General features: G+C 45.2%; 1 protein-coding gene across 3 annotated transcripts; it reads left to right on the top strand.

Moving 5' to 3' along the window:
* Positions 1-1388: 1388 nt before the first annotated feature.
* On the top strand, positions 1389-24914 carry gpr161 (G protein-coupled receptor 161). 3 transcript variants are annotated; one of them, XM_033033040.1, is made up of 6 exons: positions 1389-1617; positions 5059-5458; positions 8155-8879; positions 17348-17452; positions 21476-21598; positions 23262-24914. In XM_033033040.1, the coding sequence occupies exons 1-6, from the start codon at positions 1599-1601 to the stop codon at positions 23540-23542; spliced, it is 1653 nt and encodes a 550-aa protein (XP_032888931.1). In that variant the 5' UTR covers positions 1389-1598; the 3' UTR covers positions 23543-24914. The 3 variants fall into 3 exon arrangements, with proteins under 3 accessions (XP_032888931.1, XP_032888932.1, XP_032888933.1); XM_033033041.1 differs by having other exon boundaries at positions 1427-1622; XM_033033042.1 differs by lacking the exon at positions 1389-1617 and adding an exon at positions 3094-3254.
* The last annotated feature ends 567 nt before the right edge of the window (positions 24915-25481 follow it).

Genomic DNA, 25481 nt, shown 5'->3' with positions numbered 1-25481 from the left:
ACAGACAAGGGAAGGGATATCGTTACAACAGTGTTTTGTGCACAGAACTGTGTGCATATTGCTGGAGTATGATACTAGCAATAATGTGGCATAGAGAAGATAGACAGACTCCTAGGATGGAAAAATCAAATGCTAATGGGCATTATCTTTAAGGTGAGAGGGGCAAAATTTAAAGGAGATGTGCGGGTGAGTTTTTACGCCAAAAAAAATGTGATAGGCATATGCAGGGTTATGTGCTGGTGGATAAGTGATGGTCTTAGACAGTAGACAATAGGTGCAGGAGTAGGCCAGTCGGTCCAGTCGAGCCAGCACCGCCATTCACTGTGATCATCCGCAATCAGTACCCCGTTCCTGCCTTCTCCCCATATCCCCTGACTCCGCTATCTTTAAGAGCTCTATTTAACTCGCCCTCTTTCTAAACAAACACTCAAACTTTTTTTAGCTTCAAAAATAAGCTTTATTGGTAATAAAAAAATATTTACAAACTGTGCAAAAACCTTCATACAAGTCTGCATTCATGGAGCAGCATTATGTTCAGCAGAGATGTGGGCCGATGGGCCCGTTCTGGTGCTGTTCCATGAATGCACAGACTATGAAGGTTTTTGCACAATTTGAATTTGTAAATATTTTTTAAATTACCAATAAAGCTTATTTTTGAAGTTTAAAAAAAAGTTGTGAGTGTTTGTTTAGAAAGAGGGCGAGTCTGTGCCCTGCGGTGGGACGGAGTGAGAGCCGGGCAGGGCTCGTTTGACCGGGGCCGATGCCGCATTAGTGGCCACTCTTTATGGGCAAAGGAAGGGCAAGGTCAACCCTGCTCCACATTCCCTGCAGTCATGCCCAGACCTCTGTCTCGCCATGCTGTCCCAACGAATCCTTCCCCAGCTCACAACCTCTTAATAACAATAGAAACACGGCTTGAAGTGTCTATTACTAAAAATAGATTCAAGTTTTCAAGGGGTTTATTGTCACGCCAGTTCCATGCATGGACAATCTTGTGCTGGAGGATTCCGTGCAGTAAATTTAACATTGAGTGGGACTGTGATCCGCTACTGGGAAGAGGGAGAGGATAGGAAGGAATAGGTGGCGGAGGAAAGGAGGGTTAAGAGGAGGGAGTAAAGGGTGAGACGAGGGACGGGAGAAGGATAGGAAGGTAGGGGGGGGGGGGGGGGAGTGAGGGAGGGTGATGGGGGATTTATAGAGGACAGTAGGGGGTGAGGGGGAGATGTTGGGAAAGGACTGGAGGGGATGAGGGAGAGATGGGAGTGGGTGACGGGAAGGGTTAGGAAAGAAAAGTATGGGGGGGTGGAATGAAAGGAAAGTATGGGAGAGAATGGGAATGGAGGAATGAAGAGGAGGAAGAGGAACGGGGGAAGAGAGGACGGGAGGGGAGCGGGGGAAGGGAGAGGGGAGAGGAGGGGCGCAAGGCTGCGCTCACTCTGGGCTCAGGACCACCCAGGCAGCGGGAAGAGCCGCCTCCCCAGCCGGCGCCATTGCAAGGAGCGGAGCGGCGCGGCCGGCGGGGACAGGGGACGGGGACGGAGCGGAGCCCAGGGAGAGCGGGCACCGGGCACGGCGGCGGGAGGCATGCGGAGCGGGCAATGTGCCGGCAGCCGGGAGGTGAGGTGAGGTGAGGCGGCCACGGGACGCGGGGGGAGAGGGAGGGAAAGTTTGAGCTGTGCGGACAAAGGAAACTGCAGCCGCGGCTCAGACAGCGGTGCCCACCCCTCCTCTCATTCCTCCCCCCCCCCTCTCTCCCTCCCCCACTTTCTCTCTCTCTCCTCCCTCAATCTCTTCCACAATTCTTTCTTATCCATGCTCTCTTTTCTCTCTCTCTCTCTCTCCCCTCCTTTCTCCCATTCTCTCCCCACCTCTCTCATTCTCTCCCCACCGCGTAGCCCCCTGCTCTCTCTCTCGCTCTCACTCTTGTACTCCTGCATCCTCACTCCCCCCTCTCACTACCCCCCCCCCCCTACTCTCCCAGCACTCACTTGCCCCCTATCTCACTCTCTCCCCTCTCGTTTACTCCCTCCACCACCACTCTCTCTCACCCCCACTCTCCCTGCTCTCTTTCTCTTACCCGTTCCCTCTCTCCATATCCCCCCCCCCCCCCCCCCCCCATCTCTCCACTTTCCCCTATCCTTCCCCTCCATCTCTCCAACCCCCCTCTTCTATCCCCCTTCACTCCTCCCCCTGCCTCAACGCCTCGGGTGCTGGGTGACTGGCAGAGACCCCTGGGTGGGGGTGGGGACCCCAGGAGGGGCGATGGGTGCCTTGCCCGGTCTGATACAGAGGCAGGTTTCCAAGAGGGAACAAAATCCAATTCCAACGCTCCCACTGATGGTTTTTCGCGATTATTGGCGAAGAAAGACAAACTTTAATGGAGTCACAGTCATACAGCGTGGAAACATGCCCTTCGGCCCAAATCATCCATGCCGACCGAATTCCCATCCAAGATTCCAAACTAATCCCGTTTACCACCATTTGGCCCATATCCCTCTAAACCTATCATATCCATGTATTCAAAAGGGAACTGCAGATGCTGGAATATCGAAGGTACACAAAATTGCTGGAGGAACTCAGCGGGTGCAGCAGCATCTATGGAGCGAAGGAAATAGGCGACGTTTCGGGCCGAAACCCTTCTTCAGACCTGCCGAAATGTCTTTTAAATGTTGTGACAGTACCTGCCTCAATTACCTTCTCTGGCAGCTCATTCCATGCACCCACCACCCTCTCTGTGAAAAGTTGCCCCTCAGGTTCCTATTAAGTATTTCCCCTGTTACCTTAAAGCTGTGCCTCTGGTTTTTGATTCCCCTATTCTGGGTAAAAAGACTCTGTACATTCACCTTATCTATTCCCCGCATGACTTTATACACTTCTTATCACCCCTCATCCCCCTGCATTCCTAGCCTGCCCAACCTCCCCCTTTAGCTCAGACCCCCGAGTCCTGGCAATGTCAAGCAACTCTGCACTCTTTCCAGCTTAATGCTGAGGAGGCGAGCAGTCTGGCTTATTTTGGGGCGGGGGGGATGAGGTCCACAACCCTATTCGAGTCGGCTGCCGGCGGGCGGCTCCACCCTGCAGTGCCATGCGATAATAGTGCATCAAATGCAACTCTGGGAACAAAAGAACACATTTCATTGTTCCATTCCGCTACATGTGACAATTAAACAATCTCGACTGACTGAAATGCAACTTTGGAAACAAACAGCTGAACAAATCATGCTATTCTGCTTACAATTTAAAAGCAAAAAAATGTCTTCTTTATTCCCCACTTTCTTGTCATTCCCCTTTTGTTAACCAACCTGTCCTGACCTGTGCACGCCCCCTAGTGGCCAGTGGCTTGATTTTTTAAATGTAGGAAGGAACTGCAGATGCTGGTTTAAACCGAAGATAGACACAAAAGTTGGAGTAACTCAGCGGGACAGGCAGCATCTCTGGAGAGAAGGAATGGGTGACGTTTCCGAATGAGACCCTTGATTTTTAAAATCTCCCACGCAGCTCATCAACTTAAAAAAATTAAACTTTAATTGTAATAAAACATGCACACTATGTAAAAATAACAGTACAAAACTCTTAATACGAAAGTGGTGTTTAAGAGGGTTTTAGATAGAGCGGCACGGTGGCACAGTGGTAGAGTTGCTGCCTCACAGCGCCCGAGACCCGGGTTTGATTCTGACTACGGGTGCTGTCCATTTGGAGTTTGTACATTTTCCCTGTGACAGCGTGGGATTTGCTCGGTTGCTCCAGTTTCCACTCACATCTCAGAGACGTACAGGTTTGTTGGTTCAAGTTGCTGCCTGGCCTGCTGAGTTACTCCAACACTTTGTATCTATCATCGGTATAGACCAGCATCTGAAGTTCCTTTTGACACAGGTTTGTTGGTTAATTGGCTTCTGTAAAATTGTCCCTAGTGTGTAGGATGGAACTAGTGTACGAGTGATTGTTGGATGGAGTTGGTGGACCGAAAGGCCTGTTTCCACACTGTAGCTCGAAGCTGATAGGTTAAAAAAAGACGCAAAGTGCTGGAGAAACTCAGCGGGTCAGGTAGCATCTCTGGAGACCATTGAAGGTGATATTTTGGGTCGGGAAGCTTCTTCAGGCTGATTGTAGTAGGGGGAAGAAAGCTGGAAGACAAGTGGGGGTGGGCCAAAGCCTGGCAAGAGATACAAAGGACACAAGGATCTGCAGTTGCTGGTTTACCAAGTGATAGGTGGTTACAGGTAAGGGAGGGTTTGATTGGCTGACGGATGTATAAAGGCCAGAGATGAAAGTACAAAAGCTGCCAGATAATGCAAGAACAGGAATGAAGTGTAAAGTCAGTGGAAGGAACATCGATGGAAGAGGAAAGGGGGGTGGGAAAGTGGGAGAAATGGGGGCACATCCAATTGGGGGACAGGGAAGAGAGGGAATAAAGGGGAGGGAGTGGTTGTTGGGTAGTTATTTAAAATTAGAGAATTGGATAGGTACATGGATATGCAGAGAAAGGAGAGATATGGATTATGTACAGGCAGTTATGTGATAGTCTTCGCGACATGTTCAGCATGGGCATTGTGGGCCAAAGGGCCCATTCCTGTGCTACTGTTCTATGCTTAGTTTTAGATTAGTTTAGAGATAGAGTGTGGAAACAGGCCCTTCTGCCCATCGAGTCTGACCAGCGATCGCCCCTACACCAGTTCTATGTTATCCCAATTTTGCATCCTACACACTTGGTAGCAATTTACAAAAGCCAGTTAACCTACAAACCTGCACGTCTTCAGTGTGTGGGAGGAAACCGGAGCACACAGACAAATCCCGTGCAGTCACAGGGAGAACGTACAAACTCCGTACAGAGAGCACCCATAGTCAGGATCGAACCTGGGTCTCTGGTGATGTGAGGCAGCCACTCTAGTGCTGCGCCACTGTGTTCTATGACTCTATTGGAGAAAGCTGGTGTGTCAATCAAGGTTGGGAAATTATATATTTGGCCCATTATTCAACAAAAGACTTAGACAGAGTGGTGTCGATGTACACGTGTCTTTACAACCTCATGGGATTAATAATTCTATCTGTCTGGTTCAGGACTGCAACATGCGATTACATATGTGTTCCACGCCCTCACAATGAAGTGTAACGCCAGTGTCAATGGAGGTGGGAACAGCACGACCCACGTGGACAGTGGAGTCAATATTGTAGCGTCCGTCGCCATCATTGTGATCACATCGTTGGTCTTCCTGGGGAACCTGGTGATCGTCGTAACTCTCTACAAGAAGTCTTATCTGCTGACTCCGAGCAACAAGTTTGTCTTCAGTTTGACGCTCTCCAACCTTCTGCTCTCCGTCCTGGTGCTGCCTTTCGTTGTGGCGAGCTCGATCAAGCAAGAATGGGTCTTTGGGGTGGTGTGGTGCAGCTTCACCGCTCTCCTCTGCCTGCTCATCAGCTCCGCCAGTATGATGACGCTCGGTGTCATCGCAATAGACCGGTAAGGCTTAGTTTTGTTTACTTTAGTTTAGGACACAATATGGAAACAGACCCTTCGGCCTGCCGACCAGCGATCACCCGTTCACACTAGTTTAGTTTTGGTTTAGATATACAACACAGAAACAGGCCCTACGGCCCACCGAGTCTACACCGACCAGCGATCACCCCATACACTAACACTATCCTACACACTAGGGCCAATTCATAATTTTTACCGGCCAATTAACCTACAGATCTACACGTCTTTGGAATGTGGGAGGAAACTGGAGCACCCGGAGAAAACCCAGGCAGTTACAGGGAGACAGACAAACAGAACACAGATAGCACCTGAAGTCTGGATCAAAGCCGGGTCTCTGGCGCTGTAAGGCAACAACTCTACCGCTGTACCACTGTGCTGTCTGTTTGGTAGAAACAAAGAACTGCAGATGATGGTTTCCAGGGGGGGGGGGGGGGGGGGGGGGGGGGGGGGGGGGGGGGGGGGGGGGGGGGGGGGGGGGGGGGGGGGGGGGAGTGCTATGGTAAAACCGTACGAGGAACTTTCATGGATAGGCTGAATATTTTATATTTAACATTAAGTACAGAGCACATTTTAATATTTCACTTGCATTGCCCCAAACTAATTAGTGGTTATAATATTTTAACAAAGTTTCCTGCTGATATGGAAAATAATTTTTGGCCTGATGAACGTTACCTTTCACCAGAGAAGGTAGACAAAAATGCTGGAGAAACTCAGCGGGTGCAGCAGCATCTATGGAGCGAAGGAAATAGGCAAGGTTTCGAGCCGAAACCCTTCTTCAGACCCTTTCTCCAGAGATGCTGCCTGACCCACTCAGTTACTCCAGTTACTCCAGCACTTTGTGTCTATTTTCTGAAAAGAGATCTGGATTATTAGTTCATAATTGAATCATAATGGTGTGGACTGTGAGGAAGGCTGTCAAAGTATGCAGCGGGTAAAGATCAACTAGAGAAATGGGCAGAGGAATGGCAGATGGAGTTTAATCCGAGCAAGTGTATAGCAAGACCCGTAACAGCATTGATGTACAGAGAGGTCTTGGGGTCCAAGTCCATTGCTCACTGGAAGCAGCAACCGGGTAGAGTGGTAAAGAAGGCACATTGTACACCAGACTGATTCCTGGGATGGCAGGACTTTCATATAAAGAAAGACTGGATAGACTCAGCTTGTACTCGCTAGAATTTAGAAGATTGAGGGGGGACCTTATAGAAACTTACAAAATTCTTAAGGGGTTGGACAGGCTAGATGCAGGAAGATTATTCCCGATGTTGGGGAAGTCGAGAACTAGGGGTCACAGTTTAAGGATAAGAGGGAAGTCTTTTAGGACCGAGATGAGAAAATCATTTTTTGGTGAATCTGTGGAATTCTCTGCCACAGAAGGTAGTTGAGGCCAGTTCATTGGCTATATTTAAGAGGGAGTTAGATGTGGCCCTTGTGGCTAAAGGGACCAGGGGGTATGGAGAGAAGGCAGGGATGGGATACTGAGTTGGATGATCAGCCATGATCATATCGAATGGCGGTGCAGGCTCGAAGGGCCGAATGGCCTATTCCTGCACCTATTTTCTATGTTTCTATGTATGGGTTAAAGAAGGTTTACTCGAATGCTGCCAGGATTGGAGGGTATTAGCTGTAAGGAAAAATTGGACAAACTTGGATTGTTTACTCTGGGAAATCAGAGGCTGAGGAGAGACCAGATAGAAGTTTTTTTTAATTATGAGAGGCATGGAAAGAGTAGACAGTGAGAACCTTTTTCCCACGTTGGAAATGTCAAAGACTCGAGGGCATAGCTTTGAGGTGTGAGGGGCAAAGTATAAAGGCGCCGTGCGAGGAAAGTTTTTTTTGTTTGTTTTTTTTGCAGAGATGGTGGTGTGTGCCTGGAACGTGCTGCAAGGGGTGGTGGTGGAGGCAGATATGATAGTGGCATTTAAGAGACTTTTAGATAGGCACGTGGATATGCAGGGAATGGGGGATATGGATCACAAGTGGGCAGAGATTAGTTTAACTTGGCATCATGGTTGGCACAGACATTGTGGCCAAAGGGCCTGTTCTTGCACTGGACTGTTCTGCGTTCTATGTCAGTATATCACAGGAATTGAGTTGTCTTTGAATCAAAAATGTAGTGGTGGAGGCGGATACGATAGTGGCGTTTAAGCAGCTTTTAGATGGGCAAATGGATATGCGAGGAATGGTATTAACATGGTATCATGTTCAGCACGGACGTTGTGGGCCGAAGGGCCTGTTCCTGTGCTGCACTGTCCTATGCTCCAAGTGAGGAGGACTGATCAGAGGATGCAGTGGCAGGTAGGATGTGGACAGGAGATGCAGCTGGATCGCCAGGGGGGGATTTGAGGAGTTGTTCCATGAATAACAACTTGAACCTTGGACGGTATAGTGGTGCAGCTGGTAGAGCTGCTGCCTCACATTGCCAGAGACCTGGGCTTGATCCAGACCTCAGGTGGTGCCTGTGTGTGTGTGTGTGTAGTTTGCACATTCTCCCTGTGACCGTGTCAGTTTCCTCCCATATCGTAATGAAGTGCCGGTTTGTAGGTTAATTAGCCCTCTGCATAATTGCCCCTGGTGTGCAGTTTAACTGCATAAACAGCAACTGTTAATGCAGACGACAATTATGGTGATATTGAGAGTTGGGCTGTTGCACGAGGCTAAGATGTTTCTGATTTCCACAGGTACTACGCTGTTGTTTACCCGATGGTATATCCTATGAAAATAACTGGAAACCGGGCAGTGCTGGTGATTACCTACATTTGGCTGCACTCTCTCATCGGCTGCCTTCCTCCTCTCTTTGGCTGGTCGGCCTTCGAGTTTGACCAGTTCAAGTGGATCTGCACGGCTGCCTGGCACAAAGGAGTGAGCTACACTGCCTTTTGGCAGATATGGTGCGGACTGCTGCCGTTCCTGGCCATGGTCACTTGCTACGGGTTTATATTTCGCGTGGCCCGGCTGAAAGCACGGAAGGTTCACTGCGGAACTATCGTCGTGGTGCAAGAGGGAACGAACAAGGACAGAAGAAAAAATTCAAACTCCTCTACCTCGTCGTCGGGAAGCAGAAAGAACGGCAGCAATAATATTGTCTACTCTGCCAATCAGTGCAAAGCCCTGACGACTATTGTGATTGTGATTGGAGCCTTTGTCGTCACGTGGGCCCCTTACATGATCATCATTAGCACCGAGGCACTTTATGGTATCGGTAGTGTGACTCCAGGGCTGGAGACACTGGTAACCTGGCTGTCTTTTACTAGCGCCATATGTCATCCACTCATCTATGGCCTGTGGAACAAAACGGTACGCAAGGAGCTGCTAGGGATGTGCTTTGGGGACAGATACTACAGGGATTCATTTGTTCAGCGTCAGCGCACTTCCAGACTATTCAGCATCTCCAGTCGCATCACAGGTAACAGAGAGCGTGCACAGTATTCACAGTGACTGCACTAGGAAAATATCATTGCCTTTTGCTTTTTCACATTAGTTGTATTAAAATTATATATATTTTGGGAGCCTGTACAATGTTTACATGTGGCCATAATAGGAAAACATTATTGCCTGCTGCATTCCCACATTATTTGTGCTTAAATTATATTTTTTGGTGGTGAGTGGGTACAGCATTTACAGGGAAGACTACACTAGGAGGATGTTATTATTGACTTCTGCTTTCTGACATTGTGTTTAAATTATATCTATTTTTGGGAGTGTGCATGGTATTTACAGTGTCTGCACACTAGGAACATGTTATTGCCTGCTGCTGCTTTCTCACATTGTGTTTAAATAATATATATATTGTTGGGAGTGTGAACAGTATTTACAATGATGACTGCACTAGGAAAGTATTATTGTCTTCTGCTTTCACATTAAATGTAAAATTACATATATATATATATATATATATATATATATATATATGTAATTTTACATTTTATATATATATATATATATATATATATATATATATATATTTGGGACTGTGTACAGTATTTAACTAACTACTAGGAATATTTTTTGGACATTGGTTCTGAAAAATAATTAGGGCTGTGATGAGAGTAATATGTTGTGTACCTCTGCTGAATGAGATTGTTTCCACAGGAAATGTTCACCTTGTTTTTTAAGGCTCCCCCAGCTTTATACATTAGTCAATTTCCCATGGATTTTGTGGAAATTAAAATCAACCAGCCATTGTGTTTAGCCTGATTTTTACATTAGATGTGCTTCATTGGAAGCGTTGCAGACGTTTTAATTATGTAAATCTTCTTTGAGTTACTGCTGTTTGCCATTTATTAGCTTCCTTCTACATTCAGAGCAGTTGTGACATCCAGATTTAGGGTGAAGGGTGGTGTTGATGGCCCAGGGATGAGTTGAAAGGGAATGAGATGAGGTGAAGATCGCTGAGAAGCATTGTTTGCTCAATGAGGTGTATGATTCCTGACTTCCCTGCTGGCTGATGTTGTGTGACTGAACCACGGCTCTGACAGAGCAGCTATCCATGGAGGTCTTGGGCATATTTCAGCTGTATCAGTACATACATACATACATACATACATACATACATACATACATACATACATACATAAGAAAGATATGGGAATGGGAAGAGGAGTCTGCCTTGGCCTACATGATCTCCCAGTTACCAAACGCTTTAACTCTCCCTCCCATTCCAATACTGACCTTTTTGTTTTTTTGGTTTCACCATGTAGACATTACAGCTGTGTTTATACATATTTCCCCGTCCCCCCCCATTTCACGACACCATAATGTTTGGGACACATGGCTTCACAGGTGTTTTTAATTGCTCAGGTGTGTTTAAATGTTTAAAAGGTATGTATGTATGTAAAATGTACACACACACACACACACACACGTATATATATATAAATGTGTGCGTGTGTGCGTGTGTGTGTGTATATATATATATATATGCAGCAGAATTCTGGAGGATCGTTGCTTCTGAATACAGGCCCTCTTGTTAACCCATTTAGGAATTGCATGAGCCTTTTAAAACAGAAATTGTTAACATAGGGGGCAGCACAGTGGTGCAAATGGTAGAGTTGCTGCCTCACAACGCCAGAGGCTTGGGTTTGATCCCGATCTCGGGTGCTGTCGGTGTGTAGAATTTGCACGTTCTCCATGTGACCTCATGAGTTTTCTCCGGGTGTTCCGATTTCCTCCCATATCCCAAAGTCTTGTAGGTTAATTGGCTCTGTAAATTGCCCCTAGAGTGCAGAGAGTGGATGAGAAAGTGGGATAAGATAGAACTATTGTGAATGGGTGATCGATGGTCTGCATGGATTTGATGGGTTGAAGGGCCAGCTTCCATGCTGTATCTCCAAACTTCAATATCAAAATCTTAAAAACATACTATCGGTGTCTAAATGTAAGCTGACAACACCCAAAACTCACCACAACATTTCTTAACCTGCTTGTCTACCTGTAAATTCTAAGCGTTTATCCAAAGGGCTTGCTTCCATGCTGTATCTTTCAATCCTTCACAATACTCAGTGTATTTGCACTTCATATGTAGCCATATGCTTTACACAAGATGGCCCCAAAGCTTTTGCTGCTGCCATGCTTTGGAAGCATAAGCAGAATGTGTTCCATAATGAGAAGCAGCTCTCTCTCAGGGAGACACCATATGGCTATCTTGTGCTTTATCTGTTTTTATGGCATATGTCCTGCTGACAACATCAGGCAGCACTATACTGAATGCGTTAGAATCAGTGCATAGCTTTAGTGAGTCAATGACATGCGTACGGAAACAGATCCTTCAACCAAATTTGTCCATGCCGACCAAGGTGCCCCATCTACACTAGTCCCATCTGCCTGTGTTTGGCCCATATCCCTCTAAACCTTTCCTTTTCATGTACCTGTTCAAATGTCTTTTAAATGCCGTTATAATACTTGCCTCAACCACTTCCTCTGGCAGCTCATCCTCTGCATAAAAATGTTGCGTCTCGGGTCCCTATTAAATGTTGTCCCTCTTATCTTAAACCTATGTCCTCTAGTTTTTGATTCCTCAACTGTGAGTAAAATACTCTGTGCATTCACCCTATCTGTCCCCCCATGATTTTATACACTACTAGACCAAGTGCAGACCCGTTGGGTCTGTTCCCCCAACGTGCGGTTGTGGGGGGGGGGAGGCGGCATGCAGCGTCACACACTAACTATCCCCCGCCCCCCCGCACTCACGCTAATTACCCCCCTTGATATTATATTAATATTATTAATTTGCTCCTTTTACCCCATAACCACCCTATCTACTGACGCATAGCCCCCAACTTGCAGTCACATCTAGAGAGGGGGGGGGGGGGGGGGCGGGCTGGGGTAGAGAGTGAGGGCAGAGAGAGAAGGGGCAGGGGCAGAGAGAGAGACAGAGACACACAGAGAGGGGCAAGAGGGATAGGGGGGTGGAGAGGAGGATAAGAGGGATGGTGGGTGAGGGGGGAAAGGTGTGGGTGGAGGGGAGGAGAGAGAGAGGGTGAGAGTGAGGGAGAGAGAGAGGGGGTGCTGAGAGGGGGGTGAGGGGGAGAGGTGGGAAGCAGGGAGGGGGAGGGAAGGGGGTAGGGGTGTGTGGAGGGGAGGGGGGGTTTAGGGGAGGGACGGTGGGGGAGGGGATGGAGGGGAGGAAAAAGAGGGGAGATGGGGGGTGAGAGGAGAGAGGGGGGGGAGAGAGGAGGAAACATTTAAACCTAGTAAAACTTAGAAAACCACACCTTTGGGATGTTGAGAACAAATTCCTGCATCGCTAATTTTGAGACCCTGAACATTTTTACTTTGCTTGCCTCTACTCTGATTTTGATTCTAATGGGTTTGTTTAAAATGTTTAAAATGTACTATTAATTCTCCCTGGAACACCATCTAGGAGGGCAGTGTACACCTGCTGACGGTGTGACACATACTAAATCTGGGTTTCTCGTGGTGAGGTGTGGAGTAAATTGTGTTCTACTATGCCCCAAAACATGCATTAGCCCCAAAACATGCATTAGCCCCAAAACATGCATTAGCCCCAAAACATGCATTAGCCCCAAAACATGCATTAGCCCCAAAACATGCATTAGCCCCAAAACATGCATTAGCCCCAGGCAATTATTGCTGAGACAACTGCAGCAAATATAACTTTTGCAAATTTCCTACAGAACAGCTGTTGCTTGTAAATTTATATATAATTGCAGATTTTGTAATGTTGGCAAGTTGCTGGATAAACCATCATTGCATCTGAAAGAATTTCAGGTCCCCAAGCAAGACAATTTTTCACCTACCCCCTCTTTATCATGCATTGAATCATATAATATTCCTGATGTTGGGGGAGTCCAGAACCAGAGGTCACATTTTAAGAATAAGGGGAGTCTATTTAAGACAATTCACTGGATAAAGCTCTTAGGACTAACGGAATCAAGGGTTATGGAGATAAAGCAGAAACGGGGTACAACAAAGATAATATAGTGAATGGCGGTGCTGACTCGAAGGGCCGAATGGCCTACTCCTGCACCTATTTTCTATGTTTCTATATTGGGACAGATACATATTTAAGTCCTAGTGTGTAACATGAAATGTATTTTCTGTTATTTTCCATGAAATATAACAGTCCCATATTGCAAAGTTACTAATAAAATCTATAACATGGAAAGTACAGCACTGGAACAAGCCCTTCAGCCCACAATGTCCATGCTGAACATGGACCATGTTAAACTAACCTCCTCTGCCTGCACATTATCCACATCCCTCCATTCCCTGCACATCCATGTATCTGGAGTCATACAGCATGGAAACAGGTCCTTCAGCCCAACTTACCCACACAGACCAAGATGCCCCATCTACTCTAGTCCCACCCGCCTGCATTTGGCCCATATCCCTCCAAACCTTCCCTAGCCATGTACCAGTCAAAGTGTGTTTTAATGTTCTTATAGAACCTGAAATGTTATATTACCTGTCTTGAAGTCTCTTAAATGCCCCTATCGTATTTGTCTCCACCACCACCACTCCCGGCAGTGTGTTCCAGGCATCCACTACCCACAGTGTAGAAATAACTTGCCCTGCACATCTCCTTTAAACCTTGCCCCTCTCACAATAAAGCTATGTCCTCTAGTCTTTGACCATCCTGGGGAAAAAGGTTCTGACTGACTACCCTATCTATGCCTCTCACAATTTTATATACTCCAATCAGGTCTCCCTCAGCAGTCTGTGAAGGGTTTCGGCCCGAAACGTTGCCTATTTCCTTGGCTCCTTAGATGCTGCTGCACCCGCTGAGTTTCTCCAGCACTTTTGTCTACCTCCCTCAGCAATACATATATTATTGCTGTAAATACTAACATCTATAAAATATATTGGAAAGTATTTAGGGTTTGAGAAGGTAAATCACATGATCCAGGAGACCAAACCTTTGCTCACAACTTGCAGCCACATTATTGTTAATACACAAAGTACCTGTGCTCTAACACCAGGATAAGCGCTCAACCAAGAAAGCCAAGCCCAATGCCAAAGTAGTTTCTAAACTACCCATACACACTTAAGCTATAGAACAATAACGAACTCCATATTCAGTAATAAGCGATCTACATGTTAACAAGCACCCAAGCTAAATGTTCAACCAAGAACCCCAATCCCAATGCCACGTGCCTTTACATGGGATGGGTTAACAAAAACACTGGCATCTACACGCCTCGTATCATTGGGGTTATCAAGTGGGCCCACTCCCATCACTGGTGTTTCATTGAGGTTAGGCCCATGGCACCTAGGGAAGGGGTTAGTTCTGGCATCCCAGAACCACAACTATTGATGTAGCTAGTTCCGTTCAGTTTCTTAGAGAGAGAGGAACCCAGAGACTAAGGAAAATATAGAATGGAATGGTATATTTGTCAGTAGTATTTAAAATGCTGCATTTGGGAACAAAACCACATTTAGGAAACGGTGCTATAAAGAAATATTGAAGTGGAAAATTTGAAAATGGAAGCCTTCAGGTATGAATGAAAGGAATTCACGTGCTGTAACTGTTAAATGAAAATAAACAATATCCTAAAATAGAATATTAATGTTCAGCGTTCTGTAAATCCAGCCATGCTCCCCAAAACCAAATTTCAAACGCGCCCTCCTGTCTGTTTTGAATGAGAAGCCACATTTCTGCATGCAACATAGAAAAACATTGAGAATTTTACACAGTAACACCATTTCAGAAATGTTGATATGGGCACACGGTAGTGGGATGTAGTTTAGTTTATTGTCACGTGTACTGAGGTACAGTGATAAGCTTTTTTGCTGCGTGCTATCCATTCAGTGGAAAGACAGTCACATGATTACAATCAAGCTGATCACAGTGTACAGATAAAGTGGATAAGACACAAAGTGCTGGAGTAACTTTGCAGGTCAAGCAGCAACTCTGGAAAAAATGGATGGGTGATGTTTTGGGTCGGAACTGAAAGTAGAGGGGAGGGAGCTAGAGGTAGGAAAAGGCCAGAACAAATCAGGGCCGGCCACAGATAATCAAGGAAGGGTGGAGCCTATAATGGCCCATTGTTGGCTGGGGAAGAGGTGATAATGAAGGGATACCAATAGTCCGAGGGTCTATAATGAGGTAGATGGGAGGTCAGGACCACTCTCTAGTTGATAATAAAATGGTTCAGTTGCCTAATAACAGCCGGGAATAAACTATCCCTGCTGTGGCTTAAGGTTTGGCCACAGAGCTAAGTTTTTAAGTGCCCTATAGGAGTTATTGAAGGAAAGGGGTGGAGGGGTTTAGTTGAGACTTCCGAAGGCACGATAATAAATCTTGGCTCCCTTGAGGGTAGAGTTAAGCAAACGCGTTTTAACTCAAAGCCGGTGGAGCTTACAATTGATTGATTGAAAGTTTCAGGTGGAAAAGGTCCTTTGGCCCATCGACTCCACGCGGACCATCGTTCGGTCTTTCACTCTAGTTCGATGTTATCCCACTTTCGCATCCACTCTCTACACACTAGTGGTAATTTACAGAGGCCAATCAGATGGCGGCGCCTCGCGGCAGCGGCCTCTGCAGTCTGTGTCTTTTTTTAAATTTTTGTCTTGTTGAGTGTATAGTTTGGTTGTAGTTTATATTTTGTTTTTAGCTGTGTATATGTGGGGGGCGGGTGAAACTTTAAAATCTCTTCCCTGTACGGGAGACCCGACCTTTCCCTGTCGGGTCTCCGTTGTCGTTGGGGCCTAGCACGGTGGAGCGGACTCCAACCGGAACGACCTGGGGGCTTCAGTCGCGGAGCCTGCGGACTCACCATCGTGGGGCTGGCCGGCTTCGGAACGTGGAGAGCTGTGGTGGTGCGCTGCTGCGGTCCGACTCCGGAGCTTCGGAGGCTCCAGCCACAGGTCCGGTGGACGGTGACATCGGGAGCTCGCGAGTCCCTGGTGGGAGACCGCTTTTTGGAGCTCCTGCAATGGCAACTTCTCCCGCCCGAATTGCGGCGTTGAAAACGACCCGGAGCGGGGCCTTACATCACCCGGCGCGGCTTTAACGACCGTGGGACTTGCCATCGCCTGCCGGGGGCTTTAACATCGGGAGAAGAATGGAAAACAGGGGAGAGGCAATGACTTTGCCTTCCATCACAGTGAGGAGGAGATTCACTGTGATGGATGTTTGTGTTAATTGTGTGTCTTGGGTTTTTTTTCTTGTACGACTGCAGAAACCAAATTTTGTTTGAACTTCATTTGAGGTTCAAATAATAATAAACGGTATTGTATAGTATTAGCCTGTAAACCCGCACGTCTTTTGGACTTGGGAGGAAACCGGAGCACCTGGAGGAAACTCACGAATATGCAGTCTCCACACAGACAGCACCTGAGGTCAGGAACGAACCGGAGTCTCTGGCAATACGAGGTAGCGGGTCTACCCAGTGCCCCACTGTGCTGACCAACAATGCATACTCTCAAATTGAAACTCCATTTAAATGGGAATTGCTAGTTGGTGAGCAAGGTTCTGATGTAAATTAGAAGACAGGCAGTGGAGTTGTGGATGAGCTCATTGTTTTATGAACTGGTCCTTGGGGAAACTTGTTGGTGTTGAGTGTCGCAAGTATTTCATAATTTCCTTTCCTTCTAGTTTTCTATATGTTCCAGTGATCTGTGTCATCTCATTGACCAAAATGTTCACTGTACCAACCATTTAGGTAGCACGGGATTTTTAATATGGGGATAGTGTGAATATAACACTCTACCTGATAAACAGGAATCGATCTCCTATTTAAGAACATGGAATTGCTAAGAAAAATAAACCAAATGGATAACTAACAATTATAGGAGCTTTGTTTTGGACTAGACATGGAAGTGGGAGGAATATTGGATTGTGAGGAGGCGGAGTAATGCCAATGATCTAACTTGGTAAAATGAAGTGTTGTTAAGATTCTAGCCTTTGTGGCTTTTCAAAAATGGTACACCCTTGTTGATGTCACTAGCTACACCGAATTTTTGAATAAATGAAGAAACAAGGAACTGCAGATGCTGGTTTACAAAATAAAAAGACGCAAAGTGCTGGAATATCTCAGCGGGTCAGGCAGCATCCGTGGAAAATGTGGATAAGTGATGTTTCGGGTTCGGACCTTCTTCAGACTTTAACATGGATAGGCGACTTTTCGGGTTGGGACACTTCTTCAGACTAACTTGGATAGGTGACAATTGGGGCTGGGACCCCTTTTTAGACTGAAGTAGATTCCCGACCCGAAACGTCACATATCCATGTTCTCCAGAGATGCTGCCTGGCCCGTTGAATTACTCCAGCACTTAGTGTCTGAGCAAATGAAGATAGTTTTAGGGATGATTATACAGTGGATTGAGTGCATGCAGTAAATATTTGATTAAAAAATCATCTCTGGAAATGGAAGGAATGAATGTAACTTGTTGTGGTTTTTTTTTTTACAGATTTGGGGCTGTCTCCTCACCTCACAGCCCTGATGGCTGGTGGACAATCACTGGGTCACAGCAGCAGTACTGGGGACACAGGGTTTAGCGTCTCTCAGGACTCAGGTAATCAACCTTGGCACTTGGCAAGATACAGCCCACGTGATGTACATATTATGTGTATCAAAATGCACCAATCTCCAAAACCAGTTTCAACATTGTTTTCATTAAAATCTTAAGGTTTGTCATTTGAGTTTTGTTGGACAAAGCGGTACCCAAAATGTGGTTTGTTCATTTTAACGGACCTATGTGAATGTATAACGACTATATGTCCAGAACCACGCAGTGTCTCAATCCAGTGGCTGCTGCTATGTTGGAACATGCAATAGCTGACCATTGCTTTGTTTCTGAGATGGCTTGAACCCTCTGCTTTCATTGTAGCCAAATTGAGCGGCCCTGTGGTGCAGTGGTAGAGTTGCTGCCTTACAGCGACAGAGACCCCGGGTCGATCCTGACTATGGGTGCTGTCTATACAGAGTTTGTACGTTCTCCCTGTAACCGTGTGGGTTTCCTCTCACACCAAAGACGTGCAATTTTCAAGGTTAATTGGCTTCCATAAATTATATGTTGTCCCTAGTATGTAGGATAGTGTTGGTGTACGGGGCGATCGCTGGTCTGGTCTGAAGGACCTGTTTCCACACTGTCTCGTTAAAGTAAAGTAACATAACAAAAAGGTGTTTTACACACCTTTAATAAATATATGTCTTTTGGCTGGAAGATGAAATGATGATGTTGCACTATTTTGAGCTGCTGGTACACCACACTATCACCAAAAAAGAAACACTGCTTGAATCTGATATATTTTGCAATGTGTAAGTCTTGACTAGTTGGAACATTAAAAGAGATCTACTACGCAAAGTGCTCGCTTCATTCTTTATTTTGAAGATAGATTTCAAGGCAACACAAAACAAAACATAGTTTAGTTAGAGATACAGTGCGGAACCGGGCCCTTCGGGCCACCAAGTCCACGCCGACCAGCGATCCCGTACACTAGCATTATCCTACACACTAGGGACAATTTACAATTTTTACCGAAGCCAATTAACCTACAAACCCACGTCTTTGGAGTGTGGGAGGAAGCCAGAGTACCTGGAGGAAACCCATGTGGTTACAGGGAGAACGTACAACATACGCACAGACAGCACCCGTAGTCTGGATCTCTGGTGCTGTAAGGCAGCAACTCTACCACTACGCCACTGTGCCGTCCTTAACTTTATTCAATTTATTAACCTCGTATCTCCCTGAGAGAAAAATGGTGATCGTAGATTCCCACAAAACAATAGCTTTGTTTTAAGTGGAGTGATACGTTGTGTTTTTGCTTCCAAGGTCTAGTCTAAATTGATGCGATGTCACCCCGGTTCCTGGAAAGTTCATGTTAATAAAGGGCTCACAAATAATGTTTCAAATTATAATGCTTACGGTTGTGAATCCAGATCTTCTCCAGATTTTAATCTGGAACATAGAGCAGTACAGCACAGGAACAGGCCCTTTGGCCCACAATGTCCGTGCCAGACATGATGTCAAGTTTAACTAATCCTCTTTGTATGTAATAAAAAGGAACTACAGTTGCTGGCCCCTTGTATTAAGTTGCAGAGAGGGTTGGGGAGGGAAAGATAGGTCAAGGGGAATCATTCAGTGAAGTTGTAAGCTGTCATTCTTGTTGGTGTGTGCGTGAGAGAGAATCTGAACCATGGAACATAAAGGTTGTGAAATGTAAGGTTGTAGGAGGTGCCTGCTGGCAAGGCAGAGTGTGCTATTGAAGAGAAAAACAGAGCCAGTATCACAGAGCATAGGACAGCACAGCACAAGAACAGGCCCTTCAGCCCACAATGTCTGTGCCGAACATGATAGTCAAATTAATCTAGTGATCCATATCCCTCCAAACCTTGCATATCCACATGCTTCTCCAAGAGCCTCTTAAATGCCTCTACGGTATCTAGTTAAGTTTATTATTGTCACGTGTAGCGAGGTACAGTGAAAATATATTGTTGCGTGCTATCCAGTCAAAGAAAAGACTATACATGATTACAATCAAACCATCGACAGTGCACAGATACAGGATAAAGGGTACAACATTTAGGGCAAGGTAAAGTCCTATCAATCTACAGTGCATTCAGAAAGTATTCAGACCCCTTCACTTTTTCCACATTTTGTTACGTTACAATCTTATTCTAAAATTGATTAAATTCATTTTTGTTATCGTCAATCTACACACAATACCCTAGAATAAAAAAAGTGAAAACAGGTGTTTAGAAATGTTTGCAAAGTAATTAAAAGAAATAACTAAAATATCACATTTACATAAGTATTCAGACCCTTTACTCAGTTGAGGCACCTTTGGCAGCGATTACAGCCTCGAGTCTTCTTGGGTATGACGCTACAAGCTTGGCACACCTGTATTTGGGTAATTTCTCCCATTCTTCTCTGCAGATCCTCTCAAGCTCTGTCAGGTTGGATGGGGAGCGTCGATGCACAGCTATTTTCAGTTCCCTCCAGAGATGTTCAATTTAGGGTTCAAGTCCGGGCTCTGGCTGGGCCACTCAAGGACATTCACAGACTTGTCATGAAGCCACTCCTGCGTTGTCTTAGCTGTGTGCTTAGGGTCGTTGTCCTGTTGGTTCACCCCAGTCTGAGGTCCAGGATGCTCTGGAGCAGTTTTCCATCAAGGATCTCTATACTTTGCTCCGTCATCTTTCCCTTGATCCTGACTAGTCTCCCAGTTCCTGCCGCTGAAAAACATCCCCACAGCATGATGCTGCTACCACCATGCTTCACTGTAGGTATGGTATTGGCCAGGTGATGAGCGGTGCCTGGTTTCCTCTAGACATGATGCTTGGCATTCAGGCCAAAGAGTTCAATCTTGGTTTCATCAGACCAGAGCACCAGAGAAAACACCCCTTTTGGCAAACTCCAAGCGGGCTGTCATGTGCCTTTTACTGAGGAGTGGCTTCCGTCTGGCCACACTACCATAAAGACCTGATTGGTGGAGTGCTGCAGATATAGTTGTCCTTCTGGAAGGTTCTCCCATCTCCACAGAGGAACTGTGTGGAGCTCTGTCAGAGTGACCATCGGGTTCTTGGTTACCTCCCTGACCAAGGCCCTCCACCCCCGATTGCTCACTTTGGCCGGGCGGCCAGCTCTATGAAGAGTCCTGGTGGTTCCAAAATTCTTCCATTTAAGAATGACGGAGGCCACTGTGCTCTTCGGGACCTGCAACGCTGCAGAAATTGTTTTATACCCTTCCCCAGATCTGTGTCTCGACACAATCCTGTCTCGGAGGTCTACGGACAATTCCTTCGTCTTCATGGCTTGGTTTTTGCTCTGACATGCACTGTCAACTGTGGGACCTTATATAGACAGGTGTGTTCCTTTCCAAATCATGTACAATCAATCAACTGGTGGACTCCAATCAAGTTGTAGAAACATCTCAAGGATAATCAAAGGAAACTGGATGAACAAGCTCAATTTTGAGTGTCATAGCAAAGGGTCTGAATACTTATGTAAATGTGATATTTCAGTTATTTCTATTTAATTACTTTGCAAAAATGTCTAAACACCTGTTTTTGCTTCTTCATTCTGGGGTATTGTGTGTAGATTGATGATAAATAAAAAGAATTTAATCCATTTTAAAATACGGCTGTAACGTAACAAAATGTGGAAAAAGTGAAGTGGTCTGAATACTTTCTGAATGCATTGTATGTTGGCAATCCATTGCAGTACCAACAGAGTGCCTGCACTTTGTGAGTGCAGTCCTTTGATTCTGTTCGAAATTTAGAGTCTGGCTGTCTGTTTCAGCAGAAAACTGCCGTTGTACCGCATTCCTTACACAGCCAGCAAATTCTTCTCCATTCGCTTGAAAGAAAAGCCTCAAAACAATATTAATGTTCCGTGGGATTCTATGATCACCATTTTTTCCTCTCGAGAAGATATGAGACCAATGAACTGAACAAAGTAAAGGATGGAACTGATTTCTAAGAAGTGGAAATTTATTGTGCATGCTTTAAATCTATTTGGATACTTAATTCACAGAAAGCTTTGGCCTGGTGTCCACAAAACTTATTTATACTTTTTTTACAAACCTTGTTTCAGGAACTGATGTCATGTTATTGGAAGATTTCAATTCAGATGGAAGTCATTATTCGTACCACAATAACTACCCCAACCCTAGGCGGCGGAGTTCTGCGACAATTGGTGAGCTCCCAGAACCACAAGGTATTGATGGAAGTCTTTTTCTTTCCTGAGATTCTTCCTTTAATGGTTTACATAGAATGTACAGCACAGCAACAGGCCCTTCTGCCTTCAGTGTCCGTGCTGACCATGGAGAGGGGGGGGGGGGGGGGGGGGGGGCAGCACAGTGGAGCAGCAGGTAGAGACACTGCCTTGCAGCTCCAGAGACCCAGGTTCGAAACTGACCTCTTATGCTGTCTGTGTGGAGTTTGCACATTCTCAGCGGTAGAGTTGCTGCCTTGCAGCGCCGGAGACCCGGGTTTGATCCTGACTACGGGTGCTGCCTGTACAGAGTTTGCATGTTCTCCCTGTGATGGTGTGGGTTAATTGGCTTCTGTAAAATTATCCCCAGGGTGTAGGATAGAATGCGTGTACGACTGATTATTGGTCAGAGTAGACTTGGAAGGGCCCAGCGGGCCTGTATTCACACTGTATCTCCAAACTAAACGTGAAGCTAATTTCCTCTGCCTGCATATGCTCCATATCCCTCCATTCCCTGCATATACATGACACCAACGTGTGTGGTGTCATAGATGGCGAAGGTTATCAAAAATTAAGGCAGGGTCTTGATCAATTGGGCAAGTGGCCTGAGGAATTGTGAAGGAGTTTAAATAAGTGAGAGGTGTTGCATTTTGGGATGTCAAATCAGGGCAGGACATTCACAGTGAATGGCAGGGCCTTGGGGAGTATCATAGGAGTGTAGGAAGGAACTGCAGATGCTGGTTTATACCAAATATGGATATAAGGTGCTGTAGTCAGTCAGGGTATTAAGTATAGACATTGGCATGTTATGTTACAGTTGTACAACACGTACGTGAGGCTGCATTTTGAGTTGTGTGTTCAATGTTGGTTATCCTACTAAAGGAAGAATGTTGTTAAGCTGGAAAGAGTGCAGAAAAGAATTACAAGGATGTTGCCAGGACTCGGTGGCTTGCGCTTGGGCAGGCTAGGAATTTATTCCTTCGATTGCAGGAGTCTGAGGGGTGATCTTAGAGGTGTATAAGATTATAAGGAGAATTGATAAGGTGGATGAATAGTCTTTTACACAGAGTGGGGGAATCAAGAACCAAAATACATAGGTTTAAGGTGAGAGGGGAAAAATTCAATAGCAACCTGAGGGGCAACGTTTTCACTCAGAGCGAGATACGTGTGGTGAACGAGCTGTCAAGAGGTAGTTGAGGCATGTACTATAGCAACATTTAAAACACAATTGGACAGGTACATGGATGGGAAAGGTTTAGAAGGATATGGGCCAAATGCAGGCATCTTCCTCACCTCACCTTTAGTCTTTTTATCTCTGACTGTCCAACCATCTGCTTATTCACCCCCCCCCCCCCACCTGTGTCCATCTATTCCTTGTCCTGCCCATTCCCCCTTTATAATCAGTCTGAAGAAGGGTCCCAACCCGAAACGTCACCTATTCACGTTCTACAGGGATGCTGCCTGAGTCACTCCAGCACTTTTGTGACTTTAAAAAAAAAAAATCAACATCTGCAGCTCCTTGTGCCTGCAACAAAAAGTGCCCAGTATATTGGGAAAATATTGCAGTTAGGCTTTGCGGAAGAGGAGAAAATTAGCAGAAAACAATTCTAGATTAAACTTTGGTGAATAGTATTTTGTAATCATATTTTGTTCATTCCCTTTGCAGAGGAGGTTGACTATTCTTCAGTCCTGCAAATCAAAGCAGATGTTCACAAAACTCTGGACAATTTTGCCGCCAGCTTGGCCAAAGCCATCGAGACTGATGCCAAAATTAGCCTCTTTGGGGAGAGTGGTTTGACTGGAGATTTGTTCAATGTTATTAAAACAGTACCTGGAGGTGTGAGCAAAGGAAACAAAATTACTGCAGATCAGAGACTGAGGCTGGCGAGTATCGATGAAGGAATTGTTAATGATGGCACGGAAGAAGAGAATACCGCAGAGGATTGAAGCAAACTTGCAATGTAAAAGAGACATTACATTTTTCTCTAGCATCTTACATGGCTGAGGCTTAAAAATATCTACTAGTATGCCTTGTACAATATTCAAATATTGATGTATAAAATTATAGGTGACTGATTCAAGGTGTAGAAAGATATAAAAATGGGAGAAGCCAAAAAGGTTGACATCTCAGCCCATGCTCTAGTTATTGCTAATAATTTGGCTTGTAGTGACATACAGAATGAAATGTTCCTTACTCCCAGAGGATGTTTGCCGCGATTGTGCTGCTTTGAGAAAATAAATCTATTTCCTTCTGGTCAGTTGATAGTGGTGTCAGCACCTGCTTTTTTTGGGGTGAACACAGGCAGCTAGTTAGCAGGTTTTTAAATGAAAGTAAGTCGAGTAATTGAAAACTGGCTGATACCGCAGCTAGAAACTCAATCTGTATGTTCTAAACAAAAATGATATCGAAAGTCAGGCAGTTTCTTTGCAGAACATAGATAGGTGACATTTCAGGATGGGACCCACCTTCAGACTCGGACTGAAGAGACCTGAAATGTCACCTATCCATGTTCTCTGGAGATGCTGCCTGTCCCGCTAAGTTATTCCAGCGCTTTGTGTACTTTTTTTGCTAACCAGCATCTGCAGTTCTTTGTTGATAGTTAAGTTTGGGGTGCTGGCAAGAAGCAAGGAACACATCAATCTGTGATTCTTTAAAATGGACAAGTACAGTTTCTCCAGAGTTTCATCTTAAGAGTTGATTCCAGTTTAACAAACACATGGGGCAAACAGGGTTGCTGTTTTAAATGCCTGTAATGAGATGTTTATAAATTAGTTTAATTGGGTTAATTATTGTCACATGTACATGCTATGAAAAGCTTTTGTTGCAGCTGCCGTCAAAGATAGCATGCAACAAAAGCCTTTCACTGTACCTCAGTCCATGTGACAATAATAAACTAAACTATTTTATAATCATTACTGGCAAAATAGATGAAGTAGAGACACTGCTTAATTTTTCTTTAAAAAGATTTGTGAGGTATTGATTTTTTATATATGCCAAAAAGGTTTTGAGGCCTGTGGAAATGTGCAAGATCCACCAGGGTTAGAAGATAAAACAACAGTACTCATTACTGAGCATAATGGTTCTGCATTCCAATTATAGCAAGTGTATGTACAGTTTAGCAGATGCTCACTGCCAATTGTTCACATATTTCTAAGCCATGTGCCAGTCACATTTTTAACAAATGTTCTGGACGACAAATGTCCTGAGTTGTGTATGTCAAACAAAAATGTACTGAAGAATTTGTAAGTTTAAGCAAATGGCAAAATGTCATTCCCATGTTTTATATTAAAATAAACCTGACCAGGTTATATTAACGTCTATGTTTCAAATAGGTTTGACTGATTTGATATCCTACTATGTTTACACTTCATGAGTTCTAGGAGCAAAATTAGGCCATTCGGCCCATCGAGTCTACTCCACCACCGTCATTCAATCATGGCTGATCTATCTTTCCCTCTCAACCTCATTCTCCTGCTTTCTCCCCAAAACCCCCGACACCCATACTAATCAAGAATCTGTCAATCTCCACCTTAGAAATATCCATTGACGGCCTCCACAGTTTTCCTTCGCAATGAATTTCACAAATTCACCACCCTCTGACTAAATAAATCCCTCCTCATCTCCTTTCTAAATGTACGGCCTTTGGGGTCAGTGCTCCGTAGAGTTGTAAAATACCAGATCAGAGAAAAGGTAGATGTGTGTGTCTGGAGGATGTGACCTGGATAAGTATTAATGTTTACTATGATGTTATTGTGAGCAATAGTGTTCTTGGCTAATAGCATTAATGCCCTGTCCCACTTTCCCGAGTTACTCACAAATTCTCCCGAGTTTTCCCCTTGATTTGAACTCGGAGAATTACAGTAATAACCGTTCGTAGGTACTCGG

Source organism: Amblyraja radiata, chromosome 14 (assembly GCF_010909765.2).
Source record: "Amblyraja radiata isolate CabotCenter1 chromosome 14, sAmbRad1.1.pri, whole genome shotgun sequence".
In the NCBI taxonomy this organism is placed as follows: Eukaryota; Metazoa; Chordata; class Chondrichthyes; order Rajiformes; family Rajidae; genus Amblyraja; species Amblyraja radiata.
This window is presented reverse-complemented; position numbering and strand designations above follow the sequence as displayed.

Bases quoted from the DNA above. Each gene is read 5' to 3' on its own strand.
- gpr161 (XM_033033040.1), top strand. The intron at 5,459-8,154 runs GTAAGGCTTAGT...TGATTTCCACAG, and splicing joins GGTGTCATCGCAATAGACCG to GTACTACGCTGTTGTTTACC. The intron at 17,453-21,475 runs GTAATCAACCTT...ACCTTGTTTCAG, and splicing joins TAGCGTCTCTCAGGACTCAG to GAACTGATGTCATGTTATTG.